General features: G+C 42.0%; 1 protein-coding gene across 1 annotated transcript; it reads left to right on the forward strand.

Moving 5' to 3' along the window:
• The first annotated feature begins 1,354 nt into the window (after window positions 1–1,354).
• On the forward strand, window positions 1,355–23,081 carry LOC144069381 (insulin-like growth factor-binding protein 3). Its single transcript, XM_077594750.1, has 4 exons — window positions 1,355–1,407; window positions 12,530–12,780; window positions 13,556–13,671; window positions 22,952–23,081. Exons 1-4 carry the CDS (start codon window positions 1,404–1,406, stop codon window positions 23,079–23,081), a joined length of 501 nt encoding a protein of 166 aa, XP_077450876.1. The 5' UTR covers window positions 1,355–1,403.
• The last annotated feature ends 1,569 nt before the right edge of the window (window positions 23,082–24,650 follow it).

Raw genomic sequence — 24,650 nt, forward strand, 5'->3', positions numbered from 1 at the left:
CTAAAATTGGGCGGATTTCGCCGAGGGGAGAGGGGCACAAAAGGGGCGGGGGGCTTCGTTTTTTTTTTTCCACACAACGCACTCGTAAACTGATCAAACAATCCACCCTCACGTTCGCTATCGATGGGCTGTTTGCTGTCGTACTATTCCCTTCAAAATATTCCGAAAATGATGCACACAAATGTCCTCACAATCGGATAACGCACGACCACTTCCCAACGAGCAGCAGTCTTTTATCAGCGATCGCGCCGCTGCTCATTGTTATTGTTATTGTTATTAGGTCACCCAGGCGCCTAAGGATTACCCTCAGCAGCGCTAGAGCTGTCACTTCAACGCGGATTAGTTCATCCAGGGGGTAGCCAGAGGTGTATGGCAGTGCGAATATCTCCGGCTGGATGAAAATTGTAGGGCGCCACGTTCCTGGGTGGCAGCTCTGGGTGGTTTTGTTGGATTCGCAGGCCGCGACGGGCGGCCTCTCGGGAGACACCTCGTGAAGGTTCCAACTGTTGTCTCCCCGCCGCTGCTCATGGGAGCTTCGGGGGCGCTGGTTAGCGGCTCCTTTTAGCTTGTAGCATCTGTGTTCGCATCCCCTCAAACGGCGCCTATGATAGAGTTGCTACCGGGGATGCTGTTGCGAGCCAGTGCCCCTGATGTTCTTTTGAGCAGCCAACGAGAAGTAATATAATACTCCTCGTATTAGATAAAAATAACAGGAAATGCAGCAGCTGAGCTGTGCACGAGTATACTTCATTACCCAGAAAGCCCTCTTTTCCCCGCGCATGCGCGTTGTGCCTTTCCTGGTCTGAATAACTCATCCGGTGCTCGTAAATATTGTTATGCACGAAAGATATGCAAAAAAAAATGCCATGGCCACCTGGCTTGGTCGCATCACGAAATTTTGACCGCATCACGGGCGAATTATTCGATCGAAATTTCCCCCGTAAGACGAGCATTTTGTATGATGAGCGGTCGTATGACGAGGTACCACTGTATTCTTTATATTCTTTATTAAAGAAAATAAAACAGCAAAAACTCGCTCGACCACACAAACACATTAACATTTGGGAATGTGTGTACTAAATGGGCTCGTCTCTAAACACACTACGCACGAAACGGGGTTTCTACGTTGAGCGCTCCATTTTTAAAATAAAAGGCAATAAATAAAATTATTTTATTAAAAAAATTATTAAAAAGAAGACAAAGCAAATTCACATATTCTTCGTCGTCTTCTTTTTTTTGCTTGGTATTCCCATAGGTATCGTGTATACAGATTAGATTTCCGATGTGTGTTGTGAGGCAATGGAGCTAGACGTCGTCGCTTGTCGCCGGACCCGCGAACGTTTATAGCTGATCTTCACCACGGCCTTCAAATCTCCCTTTCTTGTGACTCATTGGTCAACTCAATGGGTAATCACAATTGAAATATTAGAAAAGGAATGTTCAGATTGTGCAAACGTGGCATCATCGTACTCCACCCCTACACTCCGTCTATCCAGCATACCCTCCTCTTCTGCAATAACAAACGTGATAGTTGGGTACACACTGAGAAAATAAAGCAATCAGTATCAGTCATTGTATGATTTACGCCGCAGAAGCAGAAAAGGTGTTGAGACTACATTTTGAATAACAGGCAAAGTGTAAGAAAACACTCACGGAATAGCAATAACATTTTCCAGGCTGAGATTACTTTTCTTATTACTTTTCTCTTTCTGCAGTTTTGTATGTCTGAAAAATCCAACTTTCCTAACCCTAACCTTTGGTTTGTGTATTGTCAGCCTGTCAAGGTTTTTGTTACCTATCTTTTCTCTAATTCAGCAAAACGCTGTCCCCCAGTTGCGAACAGTTTATTTTTTCAAATACGTGGCAGAGTTCAAACTGATGTGTCATGGTTTTTGTTTTTGGTAATGATGGCTTTAGAACCATTCCTCAGACAATATACATTGTAAATCTCCCAGAAGAATGTAACCTTTACTCACGCATTATATTTGAGCGTCAATTCCATCCAACTGAAGCATTAAATGACGTTTATCTTTCACAGACCACCAAATTTCAAATTATACTATATACACAGAAAAGCAGTAAGATGTCATCTAATTTTCTGAACCGGTTTATCCTCATTAGGGTTGCGGGGGTGCTGGTGCCCAGCTGTCTTCGAGACAGCCAATGAGCCAGAGGCGGGGGACACTGAATCGGTGGCCAGCCGGGGCACAAGGAGACGGACAGCCATGCACTCCCACCCATACCTAGGGGTAGGCTTTATCATCATCATCAAATCATCAAAAGCCTTTATTGTCATCATACACAGCTGCGTATAACGAAATTGGTGAAATCAGCCTACCATGCATGTTTTTTGGAATGTGGGAGGAAACCGGAGTACCCGGAGGAAACCCACACAGGCCCAGGGAGAACATGCAAACTCCACACAGGTGGACCGACCTGGATTTGAACCCAAGACCCCAGAGTTGTGAGGCCGACGCACTAACCGCTCAATTGCTGGGCCGCGCAGTAAGATCTAAATTCCAATTTAAATACTAAATTACATAAAACAAATGTCAATCTCTATTGTGAGGGCCTCAGTTATTCTAGAATTGTAGAACAGTTCAATTTAAAAAAATATTGAAAAGTAAATCTTGACTTTTTGGTTTATTGCTACATATTTGTTCATTTTCTTACCCCTGCGGTCATGGGGGGTGCTGAATCCTATCTCAGCATTCTAGAGGTACCAGGTGGGGGACACCCTGAATTGGTTGCCAGCCGATCGCAGGGCACGAGGAGACGGACAACCATTCACGCTCACACTCATGGGTAAGCCCAAAGTCAGATGGGATAGGCTCCAGCACCCCTCACGACCCTTGTGAGGATAAGCGGTTCTATGTGTGCTCTATGACTGACTGGCGACCAGTTTAGAGTGTACACCGCCTTTTGCCCGAAGTCAGCTGGGATAGGCCCCTGCCCACATGAATGGATATTTTTAAAGGGCTAATCTGATCAATATTGCACCTTCAGTTTTCTAGGCAAAATTTACTCTTTGTACTCAACTGAAGCATAGTGGCAAGCTTTGACTCAATTTGACATCGAAAGTGTGTCTACGTCACGATGCTACAAACACTCCAGGTGGAAGGTTAAAGGTTCAGGAAGCAGGAACCCACTGCCAGTGAAAGCTGAGCAGCCATTGTCCCATGGAAGATTAGAAAGTGCAGGACAGTTAGAGCTTGGAAAGCTGGCGCCATGCTCCCCCTGTCAGACCCGATGGCCGCTACTGTGCACAAGGCCCGACCTGGAATAGTGTGTCTTCAGCGTGGTAACTTCAGTTCCAGCATCATGGAGACGCAGTTTCCCTTTGCCAATGGATGGCCAGCAGAGTGCTCGGAGATCAACAGGAGGATTCGAGGTCTGATTTCATTTGATGTTTCGTAACTTGAATTTTGATTTTGTATCTTGTAGCAAAGACTTTTCCTATCAAAACTTTCGTAACCTGAATATTGCGTATGTAGAAGCAGTCGTAAGTAGACGAAACGAACAAAAACATCTCAGTTTTAATTGTTGTAATCTTTTTTTCTTTAAGGCACGAACTTTTGATTGCATGTTCCAAAGTGGGGCAATTTGTTTGGGAGCGCGCTCCGCAATCGTGTAAACTACAATGAACTCTCTTGCTCTTATTACATCAGCATATGCCATTTTTCCCATGCGCGCTTGCAACAAATGGCGCCTCACTCTCTGTATCCTGCCACATTTGCTTGCATTACTTTGTGTTTTACAACATGTCGTCAGTCGAATATAATTGATTATAGTCGTACCTATACTTAAGAATAGTTATTTTATTTTGAAATTGTTGCAGATGCATGGCTTCTTCGAACTTTACAATCTTGCTACATTCCACTGACCTCTCATTGGCTGTCTCACAACAACAACTCTCCATGTTTCAAGATTCACTTATGTCCCTTTGGCCGCTGTTCATCGTCACACATTTCTGACTGTGTTTTTTGTTGTTGAGTTAGTCAAAGTGTGGTTAAAGCAGATTCTTCTATTTTTATCATCATGCCTCCAAAGAAAATTACCAGTGAGAATGAAATGAAGAAGTGGGCCCAGTTATCCATAGAAGAAAAACTGAATGTGTTGAAAAAATATGAAGGGAGGATGTGGTTGACTGAAATTGCAAGGCATCATGGCCAAAACCATTCACAATCGCTACGATATTGAAACAGAGGGAAACATTAAAAGCTACGAATCCTTCCCATGGCCTCTCCATGAAACCGAAAAGGAAACAATGAATGACGAGACATTTACTTATATGGCTAATGGAAAAAGATTTTTTTGTAAATTGTAGCTTCAACATTGTGTGCTTGAACTTAATTGACATGGCTTGGGAGGTGGTGACAAGGTGCTCGGTATGAGTTTGAGCATGAATGGTTGTCTGTCTCCCTTTGCCCTGTGATTGGCTGGCCACCGATACAGGATATACATCGCCTCGTGCCCGTAGTTAGCTGGGATGTGCTCCAGTAGTTTTCAAACATGGAATGACAGCCTCTCGCAGGGACCCGCTCCAACTAGCCGTTCCTGCGTGCCTGCCTCGGCGCCCCGCTCTTGTGCGCCTGTCCCGGTGCACCCGTCCCTGTGCGCCTGTCCCGGCGCCCCACTTTTGTCCGCCTGACGACGCCGATTCTCTTGGCGGGGGTCTCGATGACGGCAATTACCTTGGCGGGGGCCCCAAAGGCGGCGATTCTTTTGGCGGGGGCCCCGACGGCGATCAGCCTTCAGGCTCCCCGGTCAAGGCATCTGGAAAAATTGCCTCTGTTTTGGGCGAGCCGCCCGGCACTTCACCGTAACCTCTATAAAACCTTTCTGCATCGATAATCCTTCACAAGAGCTGTGCTCTTGTTGACCCCCACATTAGCTCTATCCCATTTTAGGGTCTCATTTTCCATCAGTCAGTTTCTCTGACGTAGGACCCAGTTGACAGAGAACCTGGCTTGGCTGTAACTATTTTCTAGTTGCCTCACTGCTGTTTTCCTGTCGTTTTACTCTAAAATATACTGTTTGTAAAATTTAAATGAATGTTTTTTTTAAAATCAAATGAATGTATGTGTGAGGTTTGGGTGGGTTTTGTTATTCCCTTTTTGAATTGAATTGAATTAAATTGAAGGCTTTTGTTGTCATTATACAAGTGTAACGTAATGTCTTTGTGACATGCTAGAGTGTTTGATTTATTGGCGATCGCGTGTTGTGGATGTGCTGCTGGTTTGGATTGAGTGTTTATCGGTGTTCGATTGTTGATGCCTTGATCCGCATAGCAAGTATGACAAGTTAAAGAGAGTATCGGTATTCGATTATTGATGCCTTGGAGCACATAGCTTGAAACACGGGAGATTTTCCCCATAACAGTAAAGTTGGATTGAAGAAACAACAACAGATCACTGTTCTGATTATTTCTCCCTGTGTTTTAAGATTAAATGCAGGGTGCAACATCTTTAATAGAGCATTTAATAATGCTCTCCGCCCTTCTAAGGCAACGGGATTCGTAAATGCTGTACAGGGTGGGTAGGGGGGAGTTGATGTTCTTTTAGGCTGTGTTGATCACCCTCTGCAGTCTTTTCCGGTTGGTTTCTGTGCAGCTTGAGTGCCACATTGATACAGCGTAGGTCAGCATGCTGTCATGGCAGACCGGTAGAAGGTCACCAGCAAGTTGGTGTTCAGTTGCTTCTTCCTGAGCACTCTCAGGATATGTAGCCTCTGCTGCGCCTTCTTCATGAGTGCTGTGGTGTTTGCTACCCAATGGTGGGAATGAAGAACAGGACCCAGTATGGCCCTTAGTGGAATAATTGCCAACAACCGCTGTAGAACAAAGGTCAATTACCGTATTTTCTTGCATATACGCCGTATTTGTCGCTCAAAAAATGATGACTGAATCGAGGTTGCGGCTTATATGCACAAATTAGACATGACATGCACGAAATTGTACGGTGACAAAGATAAAACGTCATAACCCAAAACAAAGCAGCCAATATGAAAAGATAAACAGATAAAACGCTTAACAAAATGTATTTTGATGTCTATGAATGAAATTCAAGAAAAAAATAAACCGTATCTTGTACTGCTCACGTGACTTCCTTTTTTAATTTGTCTAAGAGCAGGGAACCCCCTTTAGGAATGTGCAATCCAGCAGATGATTCTTTTGATTTTCCCTTCAAAGTAACATATTTGTACTCCTTTTTAAAACTATGAATATGGAGGTGAAAATTGTGAATCGAGGGGAATCTTTCACGAGACAAATTTAAAATTCAACGATTTTATGGCAATTTTAAGGATATGGCTTATATGCGGAGGCAGCTAATATCCAAGAAAATACGGTAATTTAGCAGTAAAACACATCATCCCAAATTGCAGTCATTGCACCTATTCTTATTTCTTCTTCGCACAGCAGTACTGCGATCCTTCTTCACTTCATGGCTTCAACTTTTGCGGCTTCACTACATCGTGGATCTTTTTCTGAAAAAAGTTCATAAAAAAATTGAAAATCCACACTGAAACTCGCAAGCAGAAGCCACTCCCCTGTCTTCCGCTTGCCAATAGGAAAATGGCGGAAGACAGAAGAAGAAGGTCAAAGTCACTAAACTGAGGAAAAATCTTTTTTTATCTGAAAATAGAGCTTTCTGAGCGGCCGGGAGACCGTGTGAGGGTGGCTTTTTTAATCAGAAATGCGACCTTACGCCGTGGCATTTATTTGAAAATAAAACTTGCTTGGCGGATTGGATGGGAGAGAGCACCAGCGAAAGGGGATATTTTTTTTAGAAATGTGAGCCCCTTGCGACGTTATGCCGTGGCGCTTATTTGAAAATAAAACTTTCTCAGCAAACTGGACGGCAGAGAGCACCAATGAAGAGGGACTTTTTGGGGGTGAAATGTGAGCCCCAGGCGACGTTACTGCAGATGGAATCGTCCTTGTCCAAAAACAGCACTTTACAACAAGTTAAATCGTCCTCATGCTTAAAAAACAAGAGCCTATGTTTTGACTGCTTCGTTCAGAACAGAAAATTATGTTTTTTACACCGTTTTGTTACCTGACATGTTTCCATTCCACCGAGTACATTAATCCCTCGAATATCGTGGATGATGGAACCATGGCCACAAGAAGACAAAGGACTTGGACTAAAACTCCTATTAACCTGTTTTTTGGGGACTTATATAAAGCAGAGAGGGACTATTTTCAATGTGAGTACAGTATTTTTATTTTAGCATATAAACACATTATATTTAGATATTAATACATTAGTCTTTGGATATTCTTATAGCTGTAATAAATACTATTTATAATAAATATACACTTTTTGATAGTTGTACTTGTGTACTTCTATTTCTATATAGGCACGAAAATATGTATTGTGGTAGTAATAATGGGGGTGATTCTACATCGCGATTTTTCGTTTATCGCACCCATGTCTGGTCTGCATTAACCGCAATATTCGAGGGATTACTGCATTTCCCATGATGTTTGGTGCTCACAGTGGTGTGATGGCACACATGTCACAACTATGTGAATACACAGTTGTGTGTTTAGGCATTGCTGACATCAGGTCTACAAATCTGTCTGCATCTCTTGTCAAGGTTTATATGGGTTGGGAGCAATGTTCCCTCTAATTTTTCGTTGGTCTGAGCAGAAAGTCAACCTCCCTGAGCGCACTGAGTACCAGTGTGAGCGACATCATCGGTACTCGGATGATTCGCCTAAAGACGTTTCGCCGACGGACGTTTGACAGACGGGCAGGTCGCCGAATGAACGTTCGGCAGAACGTCCATTCGGCGACCTGTCCATTTTTCATGTAAAACATGCTGTAAAACACGAAAAACATAAGTGGACAGAGCTACTGCCACTGGCTGCCGCTTAAACGGCGCCATCATGGGTAAAAAAAAAAAAAAAAAAAAATATCCGATTTTTTTTTTTACTGCGCGCCATATGATTGCTGCTGCGCAGAGAAGACGAGAGTAGTGCGCAATTGCGCACGCGCGCAGCTTAGAGGGAACACTGGTTGGGAGCAGCATATTTTTCACCCAACAGGCAAATTGTCGCACAAACACATATCAATTGTCCACCAGTATACATTGACACCAGCAGAATACCCTCAGATTGCATTATACTTGCATCCTATTTAATGAAATCAAGCTATGCTATAAGAACTGAGTATATAGTATTGTACTTCAAAGAACTGCAAGCCTTTGCATAATTGACAGAAATGGATACGTGTGACTTATCTCGCTATTTATGACTAGGAAGGGAAATGACATATGCCCTGATTGATCAAATTCCATTTCTCCATCTAACTGTATCCACTGGTATCCACCGCTCTCTCTCTCTCCTGCGCGCACCCCGCTTTGGACACCCGGATTCGGTGGCCAGCCAATCGCAAAGCACAAGACGGACTCACATTCATATCTAGTGGTAAATTAGAGTGTCCGACCAAGTGGGTCCTCACTGTTTGGAGCAGTGGTTCTTAACCTGAGTTCGGTGAGTCGGTCTCAGGGGTTCGGTGGAGCCTCTGCCACGGAGTTCAAGACACATCGACTTATCGTGTCTATTCATGATAGCATGCCCCGCTTGACCATCACTTGTTGCAGATGATCACGTGACATTGCTTAGCCAATCAGTGCTGCAAGGAATTTATATATCTTGAATTAGAAAAAAATCATATTTGATTTTACACTGAAGTAGGGTTCGGTGAATGCGCATATGAAACTGTTGGGGTTCGGTGAAGCCGCATATGAACCTGGTGGGGTTCGGTGAAGCCGCATATGAACCTGGTGGGGTTCGGTAGCTCCAATAAGGTTAATAACCGCTGGTTTAGAGTTTACATATTCTCCCTGGGCTTGCGTGGGTTTTTTCCATGTCGTCCAATTTGGTCACACATCCCAAAAACATGCATGGTAGGTTGATTGCGCACTCGAAATTGCCTTGCAATTGGCTGGCCACCGATTCAGGGTATTCCCGACCTGGTGCCCACAGTTGACAGGTATCGGCTCCAGCATCCCCTGCGACCCTTGCGAGCATAAGTGGTTCCGAAAATGAATGAATGACAGCAGTCTTCTGTGTGATGGTGTATTCTACTGATCTATCTTCAGAGGTGTTTTGAACTCATTATCTGGTTACGGTTTGACAACATGGGGCGGTTGGTGAGTGGTTAGCGCGTCGGCCTCACAGTGGGGGACCTGAGTTCAAATCCAGGTCGGTCCACCTGTGTGGAGTTTGCATGACATGCATGGTAGGCTGATTGAACACTCTCAGAAAATGAGATGAGATGGGTTTCACAACATGAGGTCTATACTATCAATAATTCCTGACAGATTACACAATTTCAGCCTGATTTTGGCCCGACAGACACGTCATGAAAAAACGAGGACCGCCGTGGCCTCGTGTAGTGCGATGAATTCACTGAATGCGTGCAACGCAGCCATGGTGTTCCTACTATTTGTTGCTAAACATTGACCGTTAGTGTAACTTCTTGATTGGTGTGTGCTTTCACTTGTACCCTCCCCCTCTTTTTCTTTTTTTTCTATAGTTAGGATGTGAAACACCTACATGTTGCCTGTAGACAGGGACACGCAGATGTGTTCCTCCACCGCACGCGGACAAAATATAAATTGAATTCTATTCATTCACATAGAAATATTATTATTTATAGTTTTAGTAAATCATGTTTGGAGTATATATCTTGTCCTCTTTTAACATCTAAGAACAACCCCTTTCCGAGGAGATCAAAGGATTGTCCCTGGTATTAGGTTATGAAGTGTCTCTGCCAATGTGACAGATTTAGAGTTGCTTCATCCCACCACCTGACAATGTAGGTTGTTGGTGACTTGCAGGTCCTGCCACTAAGGGTCATAAAACAAGCCTGTAGTACAAGATCATGCGTTTGCACTTATTGCGCATTGACAATTTTGCGTTTTTTTCAGCCATTTTTTTTTTTTAATTAAAAAACATTTTGTATTTTTTATTTTTTTTAAAGTTCATAAAAATGTGAAAATCCACGCTGAAACTCCTAAGCAGAAGCCACTTTTGCTACTAAGACTTAGCACTGAAGATTTTTAAAAAAAAATCACAGTTCCTAAAAATGTGAAAATCCACGCTAAAACTCGTAAGCGGAAGCCACTCTTGCGACTAGGACTCAGCATGGAAGAAAAAAAAGTTATAATAAGAGTGACCCTACTTTGCGATTTTTCGTGTCTGGTCCACATTAACTGCAATATTCGAAGGATTACTGTACTTAACACTTAATATTTTGTTGAACAACCTTATTAGCCTTTGACTGCAATCAAACGATTTCTGTGGTTGACACTGAACTTTGATGCTGGCGCTCTAACCACTCGTCCGCTGGGCTACATATGGGCCATTTTACACAAAATATTCATGTCAGAACAGATATGCCAATACATTTTTTAATTATGTGAAAAATTATACAACAATTATCAAATATTGCCCCCGTTCCCTGACACCACTCTATTTTTGAATTGACAATATACTTGTCTGCTCCAAATGTTATATACATATCAAGAAGTGCTGCAACCTAAAACTATCCTGCGTAAACACCAGCAGCACAATAGCATACGTTTTTGCTCCGATATCTAATCATTGCCAAATATTTGCCACTGTTGGTTTTGTCTTTTAAAACTGTCTAATATTAATTTACCATAATAATATAAATTATGAATTAATGTTGATTTTGAATAATATTTGTTGCTATTTTCAATTGTTTTGGATGTATTATTCACATGTAGTTGGCAGGGGAATTAATTATCTAGTTATTGAGTAGAGATAAGGATGTTTTGAGGCCAATTGGGGGTACTACTATAGCATATCTAACCCCTAAGTAAAGGACCTCAGCACGTTAGGCACCATTTCTAGGCCAAAATATGCATGTCAGGACTTGAGTCGACACAGAACTCACTTGCAGAGTTTTGTCCTTATTTTCAATACCTTGTCCTCAGGGTTGAAGTAACATTGGTGCGGTTTTCATTGCTCTCAAAAAGGCATTTGACACCATCAACCACAAGATAATGCTGATTAAACTGTCTAGTTTTAATTGGTCACCAAACATGCTAATTTGGATTGAATCATAAATATCTGCCGGCCCGGTGGAACGAGTGATTAGCACGTCGACCTCACAGCTCTGGAGTCCTGGGTTCAAATCCAGGTCACGTCTGTGTGGAGTTTGCATGTTCTCCCCGGCCTGCGTGGGTTTCCTCCGGGTACTCCGGTTTCCTCCCACATTCCAAAAACATGCATGGTAGGCTGATTGGACACTCTAAATTACCCCTAGGTATGGGTGTGAGAGTTCATGGTTGTCTGTCTCCTTGTGCCCTGCGATCGGATGGCCACTGATTCAGGGTTTCCCCTGCCTCTGGCCCGGAGTCAGCTGGGAAAGGCTCCAGCACCCCCCGCGACCCTAATGAGTATAAAGCGGTTCAGAAAATGAGATGAGATAAATATCTGTAAGATCACAGTGCATCAGGAAACACAATACAAAATCTACTTCATGGAACAACAGTCTTGGGGTACCGCAGGGGTCAGTGCTAGGTCCACTTCTCTTCAGTCTTTTCATTAATGATCTGCCAAGCTGTTGTCCTTCGATTGTCACCTGGCAAATGTATGCCGATGATGCCGTTCTATATGTCCACACAAAAGACAAAAAACATGCTGCACGGGAACTAACAGATGCAATGACAAGTGTATATAAATGGCTTGACAAATCTCAGCTGCATTTAAACATATCTAAGACTGTCTGTATGCACTTATCCAAAAGAGCAACAATTGACAGTAACCACAAAGTTTTTGTCCAAGGTAAAACAGTAGTCCAAGAGTTTAGATACCTAGGAATCTCTCTTGACTCACAACATATCTTTAAACGCCAGATAAAAAACAGAGAAGAATTACTGTGATCCTTCTTCACTTTGCGGCTTACATTTTGGGGGTCACTACATCGCATTTCAGAGGTTATAAAAAAAATCATAAGAACGCCTAAATCTACACTGAAACTCGCAACCGGAAGAGAGATGAAAAATGGCGGGGAAAAATGACAGAAGTCAGGGCAGCACTTATCTCACCGCCGAAGAAGAAATATGCAATAGAGGGAGAATGGGCGTGCCGAATATCATATAAAGTGACTAGATGCATTAAATCTTGCCATTTCCTTTTTTGTTGCGAGTGAATTTTGCATCACGCACGTCACCTGTGGAAAAACACTTTTTTGAGTGGCTCTTGAAATTGTCCATGTTCCCCGCCCGGAGCTCGCATCTTCCGAGGTGCAGAACTGCAAATACTCGTGTGGACTCCGACTCCGAGAAATAAAAAAAATAGAATTTACAATAATTTCTCAGGATTGATGATGGCTTACTCATAATTAGACTTTGGTGCTGGCATCTACAAATTTCGGAACACACAATTGGCTAGTTTTATGGTAGTGTGCTTCATGGGGGCTTGACAGTCATTGGATTCGATGTTATATTAAAAACATAATAATGAATATTTTGTTTACTCATGCAGACCATGGCCAAAATCTGGTAGAGGAAAGTGTTGGCAACAAGACATCTACGATGAGTAAGTTGCCTTTTTTGTCAACTGTCAAAAAGAAGCACAGTCGAGGTCTGATGGACAACATGGCTCCATTACACAACAAGCTGATTAAAAAAGATCAAAACAGAAAGACTCACAGCTACAAGGTGGAATCACTGTCAGAGGGAACCATTATGGATAATCAGAACTTCTCCTTGGAGAACAAAAGTGAGGCTGAATATGTAAGTCAGGCGAAATGATATTTCTCCAACAAAAAGAAAATGCACTTTTACTCCTCTTTTATTTGCTTCACTACCAATACATATACACATATATACTGTAATCCTGCGAATATCACTGTTAATGTAGACCAGACGCGATAATCGAAAAATCGTGTAGGTCACCCCTATTATAACTTTTTTTCCCTTCATTGCTGAGTCCTAGTAGCAAGAGTGGCTTCCGCTTACGAGTTTCAACATGGATTTTCACATTTTTATGAACTTTAAAAATAAATAAATACATTTTTAAAAATAATTAATAGCGGGAAAAAATCCCAAAGCAGTGAATTTGCGATAAATGAAGACAATTGAGGGATTACTCTAGTACTTTAACTCAACATGTCTGAAAATGAAAATGGATCAAAACTGTTGTAGCTGCAACCCCTAATGTTCTTTGCTCATCATAATGGATTCAATATTTTTGTGTAATAAAAATACTTTGAATTTAAAGTTCATCAGTATGCCCCACTTGCAAACTGTCATTTCTATATTATCAATGTTTATGTACCATCATATATTTTCATCATGTGTGCTAAAATATAAAGACAAATCATGTGAAGACACATTTTCCGTGGTGTAATTTGTGCAACTTCAAGGCAATGTTTAATAATGAAGGACTAGGTACTGGTTGTTGGATTTTTAATTACCAGAACATATTTACTGAATAGAACGTGAAAAGTGCGAATACGACCATTATTAGACATGTATGTATATGTGTAATACTAATGCCAGTTTGTCGGGCCCGTGTCGGAGGGAGATGGAAAGCATCCTAAATAGCCTCAAAACCAGCAATGTGCTCAACCCAAGAGGGTTCCACATACCCAACTGTGATAGAAAAGGCTTCTATAAAAAAGACAGGTGACTAATTCTCCCAGATTCAACATTGATTTCCCATCCCTTTTTAAAACCACACTTGCAGACATACAAATAGAGCCACCACATGCCTGAACACTTCACACAATCCTCACTTAATTCATCCCATCCACCCACACTTGCACAGTCCCTCTTTTTTGCTGCTGTGGTTGCCTTGACATCCGCATCAACACTATATTATCTGAATGACTACAACCATGTATTACTCCAGTCAGTGCAGCCGTCTGACTCCTGCCTCACAGGAAATGAGGTTGGTCAGGTGTGTGGTGTGGGAGTATGTGGGGGGTAGAGATGTAAGAATGTGGTTTGGGAGTGTGTGGCATGGTAGATGTGGCGGCAGGGGAATGTATGGATGGCGCTTGCTTGATGGTGGAAATTGGTGTGGGGTTCTGTCGGTAAAGCAACAAACAAATGGCGGTTTAGTTTTTCTTGTCGATGGCAAAGAAAAGGGTCACCCAAAGTCAACCATTTGTAGTGTAGCGGCATAAAAACAAGGACACTAATTTTTATACAGAAATTGCACCAGTACAGTCAGTCCACATGCTGTTTGTTTAAATAGGATTAGTGCCGGCATCTAAATTCATAATGTGCAAGTTTTAAAGCTGTACAGTCCATTGACTGTGTGACTTTAAAGTTATTTTTATTTAAAAATCTTTTTCAGTGGGATTCAAAGCAAGTTAGATTTTAACATTCCTAAGTGTCACACATATATTATCCACTGATGAAATGCAACTTCTTATAGTTTGAACAAGTTTGGCAGACCAACGGGAATAAAGTGTCGGAATGTGAGTCACGTCAATGTGTAGTAATACTGTCAATCAACATATTTGGAGTTTGGTGGTTCCTACCTACATATGTACAACTTTGGTTAAATTGATAGCCACCATTGTTTGCTGTGAAATAGATAAAATACAGTTTGTTTTTGGCTGGCTTGCGCCATGGTGGCCATTGCTCGCAATGCCAGCGATTCAAATTCTAAACCTTTCTCTTAACAAGATTCCATTTGGAAAAATAATGACTCAGTAATGGACAGCAGTATGATTCAGAGAGCCATAATAGGCCCACACATTAAAAACTACATATACAAATACATAAAACTATATATTGGAATGCAGTGGCGGTCCGTGAATTTCCTAGCGACGCCTTCAGCTGTCGGAATCAAGCCTACCCTCAAAAACTATTTTATGGCTATAAACCCTCTACTGCAGCTACAGCTGCGACACATACAAATCATCAATAATAACCTCATACAATTGAAATATTATTAAGGAATATAGCCATATTTTACTCACCAAATATCCTTTTTACCTGTTCACAATATCCATCCTCCTTTCTTTCCTCCCTCTTTTCTATCGCCATCGAAGTTAATGCTGAAAGTCAAGCCTGTCCTGTCGTATTTCTGGCATTTGTTTTTATTCGATTTAGTGCTGAAAATGTTCGTTCCCGGTTGTGACAGGCTTGCTTGCTTCGGAGTTGTCCGACCTTTCTTAATGATGTGCAGCTTTTTCTTCTTGAAAAGTCTGTCTTGAAAATGGCTTTGACAGTAAACCTGCAAAGAAATCCATTTCTTCTCCTCTTTCAACCATTGCGGATTGACAAAACCGCTATTAAATCAACACAACAATATATTTGCTTGTGCAGCTCGCCCCAGATACAGTTTGGTAGCTCTGGCTAGTCCACTCTATCACTAGCCAATCATAGTTGGTGAAAGCGATGACGTATCCATACACGGCCTTGGGGTCGCCAAATCGAATTCTGATTGGTTAAAGCAACAGTTTTATCGTCGCTTGTTTCATGCAGCAGAGCCTGCAGAACTGATTGTGAAGGCCCTGGCAACAAATAGCTGAAATGTGATTGGTTAGATGCTTAGGTAAATATGAAAACACACATCTGGAAGCAGCGCAACCAGGGGAAAAGCAATGAAAGGAAGCTGACAGACAATTTGGAATTATTAATTATTAAGTATTCATGGACAAAACATAATTAACATCAGTCTGTGATTCAGATATTTTTTAGGCCAGCAGAGAAGGCCTTGCATGACCTGATGGTCCACCACTGTTGGAATGATATATTGGAACAGTGCGATCTCCTCAAAGTATCGGTATGAAGTTTCACTCTTTTAGAAATTAAAACTTTTTCTGTCAACACCAGGAATGTGTCATCTCTGGTCTAGTTTGAGTGTACCAGTGTGCCAAGCTCTACCATTCTTCACTTATTTAGAGGGTTGTTGGGGTGTCAGGTGTTAAATACATTCAAGGGAATGTATTTTCATGGTGTGTTACAAATTTGTGTCCGGAAACACCCTGAAAAGAAGACCGTGTGAAACGTCTAGGGCAGGGGTCGGGAACCTTTTTGACAGAGAGAGAGCCATAAACAATTCATATTTTCTAATGTTATTTCTTAAGAGCCATTCTCAGAATTGAAAAGTAAAAATACATGAAGTGTGTTTTTTTTCATTTCACCACTTTTAAAGTACAAAAAGTCTCAGAATTCTTTTGACAACATTGTTATGCTGTTGCTAATAAATCAGTATCAATGATATCATGCATGCAGAAGAGTGATAAAAAACAAAATTATGATTAAAGTGGTGGTAGAGGTAGTGTCAACGCCACAGTGACGCTCATTTTAGTGCGTTCGGGACTCAGCTCTCTCACCAGTGATTTCCATATTTTACCTCACAGGTTAGTGGAGAGCCATACGCACCTATGGAAAGAGCCACATATGGCTCCCGAGCCATGGGTTCCCTACCCCTGGTCTAGGGTGACAATACTGTGAAAAGAAGATTGCACAAGGATTGGTGTGAAACGAGGTTTCTTAGAAAGGTATAAACTGAGGGAAAATAGGGTACTACACTCTACACATAAAAATAAATGAGTTTCTCCAGGCAACATTTCAAACTTATAAGACGTCTTGTAGGTTCATCAGAAATAGCTTTATTGTCCATATTTTGAGGTAGGCCAACATTTTTTTTTTATATCTATAAAATATTGGGGCGGCCTGGCGAATTGAGTGGCAAGCACGTCGGCGTCGCAGCTCTGAGGGCCTAGATTCTTCTCCTGGGTTGATGATATGGGGTAGAACGCAGGCCTTGTCTTGGAAGACGATGGGGGAAGGACACAGGCCTCTTCCTGGGAAGACATTGGGGGAACGGACACGAGCCTTGACCTCGTGAGTTTTGCGAGTGGTGAGCGGAGTTGGAACCATACACAGGGAAGCAAGGAACACATCGAAATTGGGTGCACTAAGAAGTTCCTTTAATAACTTAAACGTTTTCACTTAAAACAAGCCTTGATACAAAATTCAGGGAAAAGTAACAAAGCAACAACCAAAGAACACAAACATTTTTTTTCACGATGCGCAAGATTACTGGACTTGAGCAGTGGCCGGCCGTCAGGGCCTTCAAGGCCTTCTCTGCTGGCCTAAGAAATATCTGAATCATATTATATTTTGTCCATCAATACTTATTATTCCAAATGGTCTGTTAGCTTCCTTTCATTGCTTTCCCCCCTGGTTGCACTGCTTCCAGATGTGTGTTTTCATATTGAAGCATTTAACCAATCACATTTCAGCCATTATTTGTTGCCAGATCAGATCTGCCTCAAAGCCTTCACAATCAGTTCTGCGGGCTCTGCTGCATTAAACTAGACTGTTGCTTTTAACCAATCAGATTTCGAGTTGGCAACCCCACAATCCTTTTTCAACGCATTGGCATTTTGCTGGCTGGGATACGTCATTGCTTTCACCAACTATGATTGGCTAGTAGGCGGGCCAAAGCAGTACCCGAGGCAGCCGAGATCGCAAACTCCACCCAAAATGGCCGACAGAAGCAAAAACAAATGTTTGCTCACAAAGCTATTTTCCAGACTGACTTTTCCAGAAAAAAATTGACATCATTAAGAAAGGGCGGTCAACTCCGAAGCTAGCAAGCCTGTTACAGCCGGGAAAATGGTGTGTGCGGCACTTTCAGTGCGCTAACTTAGCTGCACAACAAAATAGAATATTGTTGTGTTTTTAAAGCCATTTTCAAAACGGACTATGCCGGAAATATGACAGGACAGGCTCGACTTTCATCATTAGCTTCGATGGCGATAGGAAAGAAGGAAGAAAGAAAGGAGGATGGATATTGTGTACAGTTAAAAATAATTTTTGGTGAGTATAATATGGCTATATTCCTAAATAATATTTCAATTGTGGGCCCGGTTCTGACATCTGAAAAGCTCCAGTGTTTGTATTTAAGCTCCAGTGTTTGTATTTAATTACTAAATGCTGCTAGGATGTGGATTTTACCCCAGTTTGATTTTTGCTGTTTCGCCATTGACGTCCATCGCTGTCTTTTCCCAAGGAAATCACCCCCCTGGCCTGGTTTTAATGTCTCAAAAGCTCCAGTATTTGTATTCAATCAATAAATGCTGCTAGGAAGTGGATTTGACCTAATTTTAGTGCATTCTTTGTCATTTCACGTATGGACGTATCGACGTTCATCGCTGTCTTTTTACCGGGGAAATGATACTCCGGGCCCGGTTCTGATGTCTAAAAAGCTCCAGTATTTGTATTTAATCAATAAATGCTGTTTTCGGCTGGATTTTACCCAATTTTCGGGCAATGTTTGCCCGTACGCCATTGACGTTTATCGCTGTCTTTTCCCGGGAAAATCGCCCCCCCTGGCCTGGTTTTAATGTGTGAAAAGCTCCAGTATTTGTATTTAATCATGACATGCTGCTAGGAAGTGGATTTTACCCCATTTTTGTGCATTGATTTATTGATTATTTTTTATGTGTCGCAGCTCTAGCTGCAGTAGAGGTTTTATAGCCATAAAATAGTTTTTGAGGGTTGGATTGATACGTTGAAGGCGCTACGAGAAAATGCACTGACCGCCACTGGACTTGAGTGTACATGAACAGACGAGCAGACAAGGACAGACAATGACAAGGGATTTAGATAGACAGATAGGGGTTGACGAGACAATCAGAAACAGTTGGGTGAGATGAGAGGCAAACGAATAAGAAGAGACAACAGGGCTGGGCAACAACACATGAAATCATTTGGTAATCACAAGGGCAAGTCACACAGAGGGAAAAAAGAATATTCCAAAAATAGCCCAACTATCCCAAATAAACCCAAACATAAGATAAGGAGTGTCTTTCAACCCATCTTCTGTGGACATCTGAAGTTTTCTGGTCCCTCCTTCCTGCTTCACTCTCCTCTATTTTGTTATTTTCCCATCACATTGTATCCATCCAATTTCTTCTTGTTTTTAGGTTTGTTGTCTGTCTTACTGTGGCCCAGCGGCTTGAGTGGTTAGCTTGTCGGCATCACAGCTCGGGGTCCTTCGTTCGAATTCAGGTCGGTCCACCTGCCTGAGATTCCATGTTCTCCTGGGCCTGCGTGGGTTTTCTCCGAGTACTCTGGTTTCCTCCCACATTCCAAAAACATGCATAATAGGCTGATTGGACAATCTAAATTCTCCCTAGGTATGAGTGTGAGTGTCAATGGTTGTCCCTCTCTTGGGTTGTCCCTATCTATTTATGTCTAAAATGCCTTTCCTATTTCTGCATCCTCACCATCTTGCTACTGTGACAACGAAATTTCCCGAGTACGGGATGAATAAAGTTATCCAATCCAATCCAATGTCCTGCGATCGGCTGGCCATTAATTCAGGGAGTCCCCCACCTCTGGCTCGAAGTCAGCTGGTATAGGCTCCAGCACCCCCTGCGACCTTAGTGAGGATAAAGCGGTTCAGAAAATAAATGAATGAATGTCTTGCTTGTGTCTTTGAAGTGTCTTCAGTGCCACTTTCTTTCCTGAATTTCATTTTTCACATAGTTTTTCCAGAAGTCATATCTAAATTATTTATTGAACCATTAAAATAAATAAAACAGGCAAATAATTTACCATTGGCGTTGAGCTACTATGCCCAAGATATATAAGGCAATTGCGTTGCGAAGTAAAGTTTGCGGTGGTTGGGGAGGCAGACGATTAGCAGCTGAGAGGAAATGTATGTACACTCACATGTAAACATACCAGGTTCATTCTTTTCACTCCTATCAGGAATCACTTACTTATGGCCCATTATAAATAACAAAGATTACATTGAGCACACTCTTAAAACTTATGAAGCAACAGCAACTATGTGCATTATACGTGTTAATGCTACTGGACCAGTTTTGGATGATCTCCGAGGCAAAAACCCGGGCTTGGGAGGAGTTCGGTGTGGCCATGGAGAAGGACTTCCGGGTGGCTTCAAGGAAATTTTAGTCCACCATCCGACGTCAGAGAGGAAAACAGTTAACCATCAACATAGTGTATAGTGGAGATGGGGCGCTGCTGACCTTGACTTGGGATGTTGAGAATCAGTGGGCTGAATTCTTTGAAGGCCCCCTTAACTCCACTGACACACCGTCCTATGAGGAAGCAGAGCCAGGGGCGGATTCTCTGATCTCTGCGGTTGAAGTCACGTAGGTGGTTTTCGGGGGCACTTTATCCACGGCATTTGTAAACAAACGAACTAATTTAAATTAACTTGGATAAATATATACAGACACTCAAACATATGTTTAATGTAACTTTACACAAAACTGAATTCTAGTTTTGTCTTAATCTTTTGTTACCTTTGTTTTCCGGCTTAGCGGTTTGCCACGCCTCCACCCTCACGTTCGCTATTGATGGACTGTTTGTTGTTGTATTTCCTTCAAAATATTCCAAAAATGATGCACACAAATGTCATCACAATAGGATAACGCATGACCACTTACCAACGAGAAATAGGCTTAAATGAGCGATTGCGAGAGCTCCTTTCCTTAGAAAGAAACACAGGAAATGCAATAGCTGAGCTTCCCATGTATTGATTGTGGGTAATGAAGTTTATTCTGAGAAAGGGTGTTTTGTATTGGTGTTGTGTGCACAAGTATACTACATTACCCAGAAAGCCCTCTTTTTGCCCGCGCATGCGCGTTGTGCGTTTCCTGGTCGAAACTAGTCTGAATAAATCGTTCAGTCCTCATAGATATAGTAGTCATACACGAAAGAGATGCGGTAACCCCTAACCCTAACCCTTGCGCTACAATGATAAACAGCCTCTCATGTCATGGCCACCTGGCTTCGTCGCATCTCAAAATTTTAATTATATTGCGAGCGAATTATTCGATCGAAATTTTCATCGTAACATGAGCATGTTGTATGACGAGCATGTTGTATCACGAGGTACCACTGTAGTCTGGAGCTGAAGACAACAGTAGCAGAGTAGAACTCCACGACTCCGTTTCCGGACTGGCAAGCGCCGGCAGCTCTTCCATCTTATCCCATGATGGAGTGGTTGGTCAGAAGTGTTGCTTCTTCTCCCGGCACTTTTGTCCAGCTCCAAATTTTCAGCCGCATTGAAGTGTTGCTCCTTCTGCTGCGTATTGTAACAGCTAGTCCCGTGTGTATGACAGCGTAGGCATGGCTGAATGGTTCCAAAAAAGAAGTAGCAGAAAGAAGCCAGGCTAACAGAACAAGGAAAGTTGTAAAAACATGAAAGTAAAAAGTATAAAGTACAAAGTAAAGTAAAAAGGAATGTATTAAGAAATATTAAAATGTAATAAAAAAAAGATAGAAGGGCTGTAAAACACGAAAAACATAAGCTTGGAAAAAAAAAGAAAAAAATGCTGTGTTAGCTGCTCTACAGCTAACGATGCTAAAAATCGCTGCTTGTCCCTTACCATCTTCTTCGTCTATGGAACGTTGATCTGGAACTATGGTTCACATCGCATCAGCGTTCTTTGTGGTGGTCGGGTGGTGTCATTGCAGTTGGAACTTATTGAACTTTTATCAAAAGTTTTTATATTATTGTTGACAAAAATAGTTTGCCGATAATTATTGTTATCGTTTTATCGCCCAGGTCTGTAATATACATACTAAGCAACACCTATTATGGTAATCATCATAAATGATGATAAATGATGTCACTCGCAGGGCACGGGGAGATGGACAACCATTCACTTTTACACTCATACCTATGGGCAAATTGGAGTGCCCAACCAGCCCACCAAGCATGTTTTGGAATGTAGGAGGAAACCGGAGTACCCAGAGGAAACCCACGCAGGCCGGGGGAGAACATGCAAACTCCACACTACATGACCTGGATTTGAACCCTGTGAGCCCAACGCGCTAAGCACTCGCTCCACTGGGCTGCCCCCCTCTTATGTTTTCCCACCAAAAATTGCAGTTATATTGCGCACATTCAACTGCATGCTATGATAGTTGGTAAACTACAAATTGACAACAGCCGACTGTGTAAGTCACAGTGTTCACATCATATCTGCGCTACTATCATTGCTTCTTTAAGATTCAGTGTGTGTTTATTAGCAACAACTCCAGCCTTGACTTTGAAATCTAGCACATGCCTCAGAACAACGGACTAACTTGTCTTGTCTTGTAAATGGCCAAAGTCAGGCTGCCTATGTGATTTTAAGAGAAGAACATCTTTGTTGTGCTCATTCCAGCATAAAGAATCTTGTTTAATAACTTGTTAAAACACACACTTTAATTGTCAACCCGTAACCGAGTGGGTACCACGTCGGTTTCCCATTTATGGGGTCGAGGGTTCGATCCCAGGTTGAACCTCACAGTGAAGAGATTGCATGTTCTCCCTGGGCTTGCGTGAGTTTTCTCCGGGTGCCCGTTTCCTCCCAAATCACAGAAAGATGCATGGTAGGCTGGTTGAACACTCTAAATAGCCAATAGGTATGAGTGTGAGCGTGAATGGTTGTCCGTCCCTTTGTGCCCTGCAATTGGATGGCCACCGATTTAGGGTGTCCCCTGCCTGGTGCCCATAGTTAGCTGGGATAGGAAAGCCCTCAGCCAGAAAATGAATGACTGAACATAATTTCATTTTTCTGATGCATAACGTAGAGGAGGCGGTTCAGCGGATTGAATGGTTAGCACAACGGCCCCACAGCTCTGGGGTCTTCGGTTCAAATCCAGATCGATCCACCTGTGTGGAGTTTGCATGTTCTCACCGGGCCTGTGTGGGTTTTCTTCGGGTTCTCTGGTTTCCTCCCACATTCCAAAAAACATGCAGGGTAGGGTGATTGGACACTCTAAATTGCCCCTAGGTATGGGTGTGAGAGTGAATGGTTGTTTGTCTCTCTGGTACCCTGTGATTGACTGGCCCCCGCCTCTGCCGCGAAGTCAGCTGGTACAGACTCCAGCACCACCTATTTCCACTGTGTCCCACTTCAAGCTTTCCTATGGTAAGACTAAGACTGAACTTTTACCACTCTTTACAGTGCCGTCCATCCAAAGGCAGAAGGTGGGGTTACTGCTGGTGTGTAGACAAATATGGACAGCACCTCCCTGCTTTTGAAAGGAGAGATCAGAAGGAGAAACAGTGTCAAAGTCGTGACAGCCAATGAGGAGACGGATATGACCGGCTGGAAAAGAAAGAGGAAGGGGACAACCTGTTGTGTGCTATGAGTTCCTCATTTTGTTCTTTTGGAAATAATCACACTAAAAGCTATGAAAATCTGCAAAAGTGAGAAATGTATCATCGGGACAATTTTGCTAAAAGAGAGAAATGAGGGAATTTTCCACTCACTTGTGAAGAGCTTCTTTGTGACTGTAACCCCAACATGCAGCACCCCCGTATCAATGTGTCTGTTTGTCAAATGTGCCACCATGAGTGTGTAGTGCTTGTCCCAAAGTGTGAGCACATGCATTACATGTACAGTGTGTGCGCAACTGCATGTTTGTACAAGAAGTGTAGGTGTAGGTTTGTTTGCTTTAAAAGTGTTTGTATAAATATTTTACAGTGCATCACTAAGCTAAGCTAAAGTCCCCTAAATCCATGACCTACACTATTCAAAAATCCTAGAAAACTGTCTCGGGTCTGGAAGAGAAAGATGATGGCACGGCAGAACATTTTTATCATACTGGCCAATTAATTACCTTCATCGCTATTCCTTATAATGAAAAATGTGTGTAGGTGTGTGTGTGTGAGTGTGTGTGTGTATGTGTGTATGTATGTACGCACGCACGCACGCAGGCACGTACACACGTATGTACGTACATATATATATATATATATATATATATATATATATATATATATATATATATATATATATATATATATATATATACATACATACAGTTGTGGTCAAAAGTTTACATACACTTGTGAAGAACATAGGGAGGAAAATGAATAAAACATTTTCTAAACTATTTTCTCCCTAATAATTGTAAGTGTGTCTTTTTTATTGATATAATTTCCTGGCCACTTCACGTAAATGCTTATTCTTTTTCTAAAATCCGCTGATACAAACTCATGAATATTCCTCATGAACATGTCAGCGACTCAAACACAGCCCACTCTAATAACTCATTGAATGTTGGGGAATGAAATCACTACTTAATGAACTATTTGTAATACGCAATTTATTCTGTTGTTCATTACCATTACTGCCTTTAGGTCTAATGATTTAATCAGCAAGTCACTACTGATCATGCTGCCAACTTGCCTCAAAGACAGCTTTAGACATTTCACTTTTTTGCCAGCTTGCCATGTAAAGGATATCTAAAGAACAGTTTTAATTTCAGGTTAATTCTTCTGAGTTTTATTTTAAACTGAAGGAAGTTGCGAGCAGAGCAACATGACCTCACCTCACCTACCTTATCCAAGGAATTATTTTCATTTAAAATTTAAATAGCATTTTGTTTGTTTGTTTGGTTTTGAACAAAAAGTGAGCACATTTTAAGATGTCAATATTTGCTCGTCTCCATGTAATTTTCACTATTTTATAGGAAAATTTTACTCGGCATCTGGGATCCTGCTGGCATTTTCTCTGAATGCTATCAGGCAACCCAAAGTGTCAGAACGTGTCAATAAGCATAAAGGTAGGTTTCAATTTTTTAAGTTTAAAAATAAATCTGTTGGTGCCAGGCAGGCTGGCAGTGGGCAAAAGAGGTTGTAGAAAATTCCTCTG

This window comes from Stigmatopora argus, chromosome 24 (genome assembly GCF_051989625.1).
Source record: "Stigmatopora argus isolate UIUO_Sarg chromosome 24, RoL_Sarg_1.0, whole genome shotgun sequence".
Taxonomy (NCBI): Eukaryota; Metazoa; Chordata; class Actinopteri; order Syngnathiformes; family Syngnathidae; genus Stigmatopora; species Stigmatopora argus.

Coding starts and splice junctions, on each gene's coding strand:
- LOC144069381 (XM_077594750.1), top strand. Junction 12,781..13,555: donor ACAAAAGTGAGGCTGAATAT/GTAAGTCAGGCG, acceptor GCCAGTTTGTCG/GGCCCGTGTCGGAGGGAGAT. Junction 13,672..22,951: donor AAAGGCTTCTATAAAAAAGA/CAGGTGACTAAT, acceptor TTACCACTCTTT/ACAGTGCCGTCCATCCAAAG.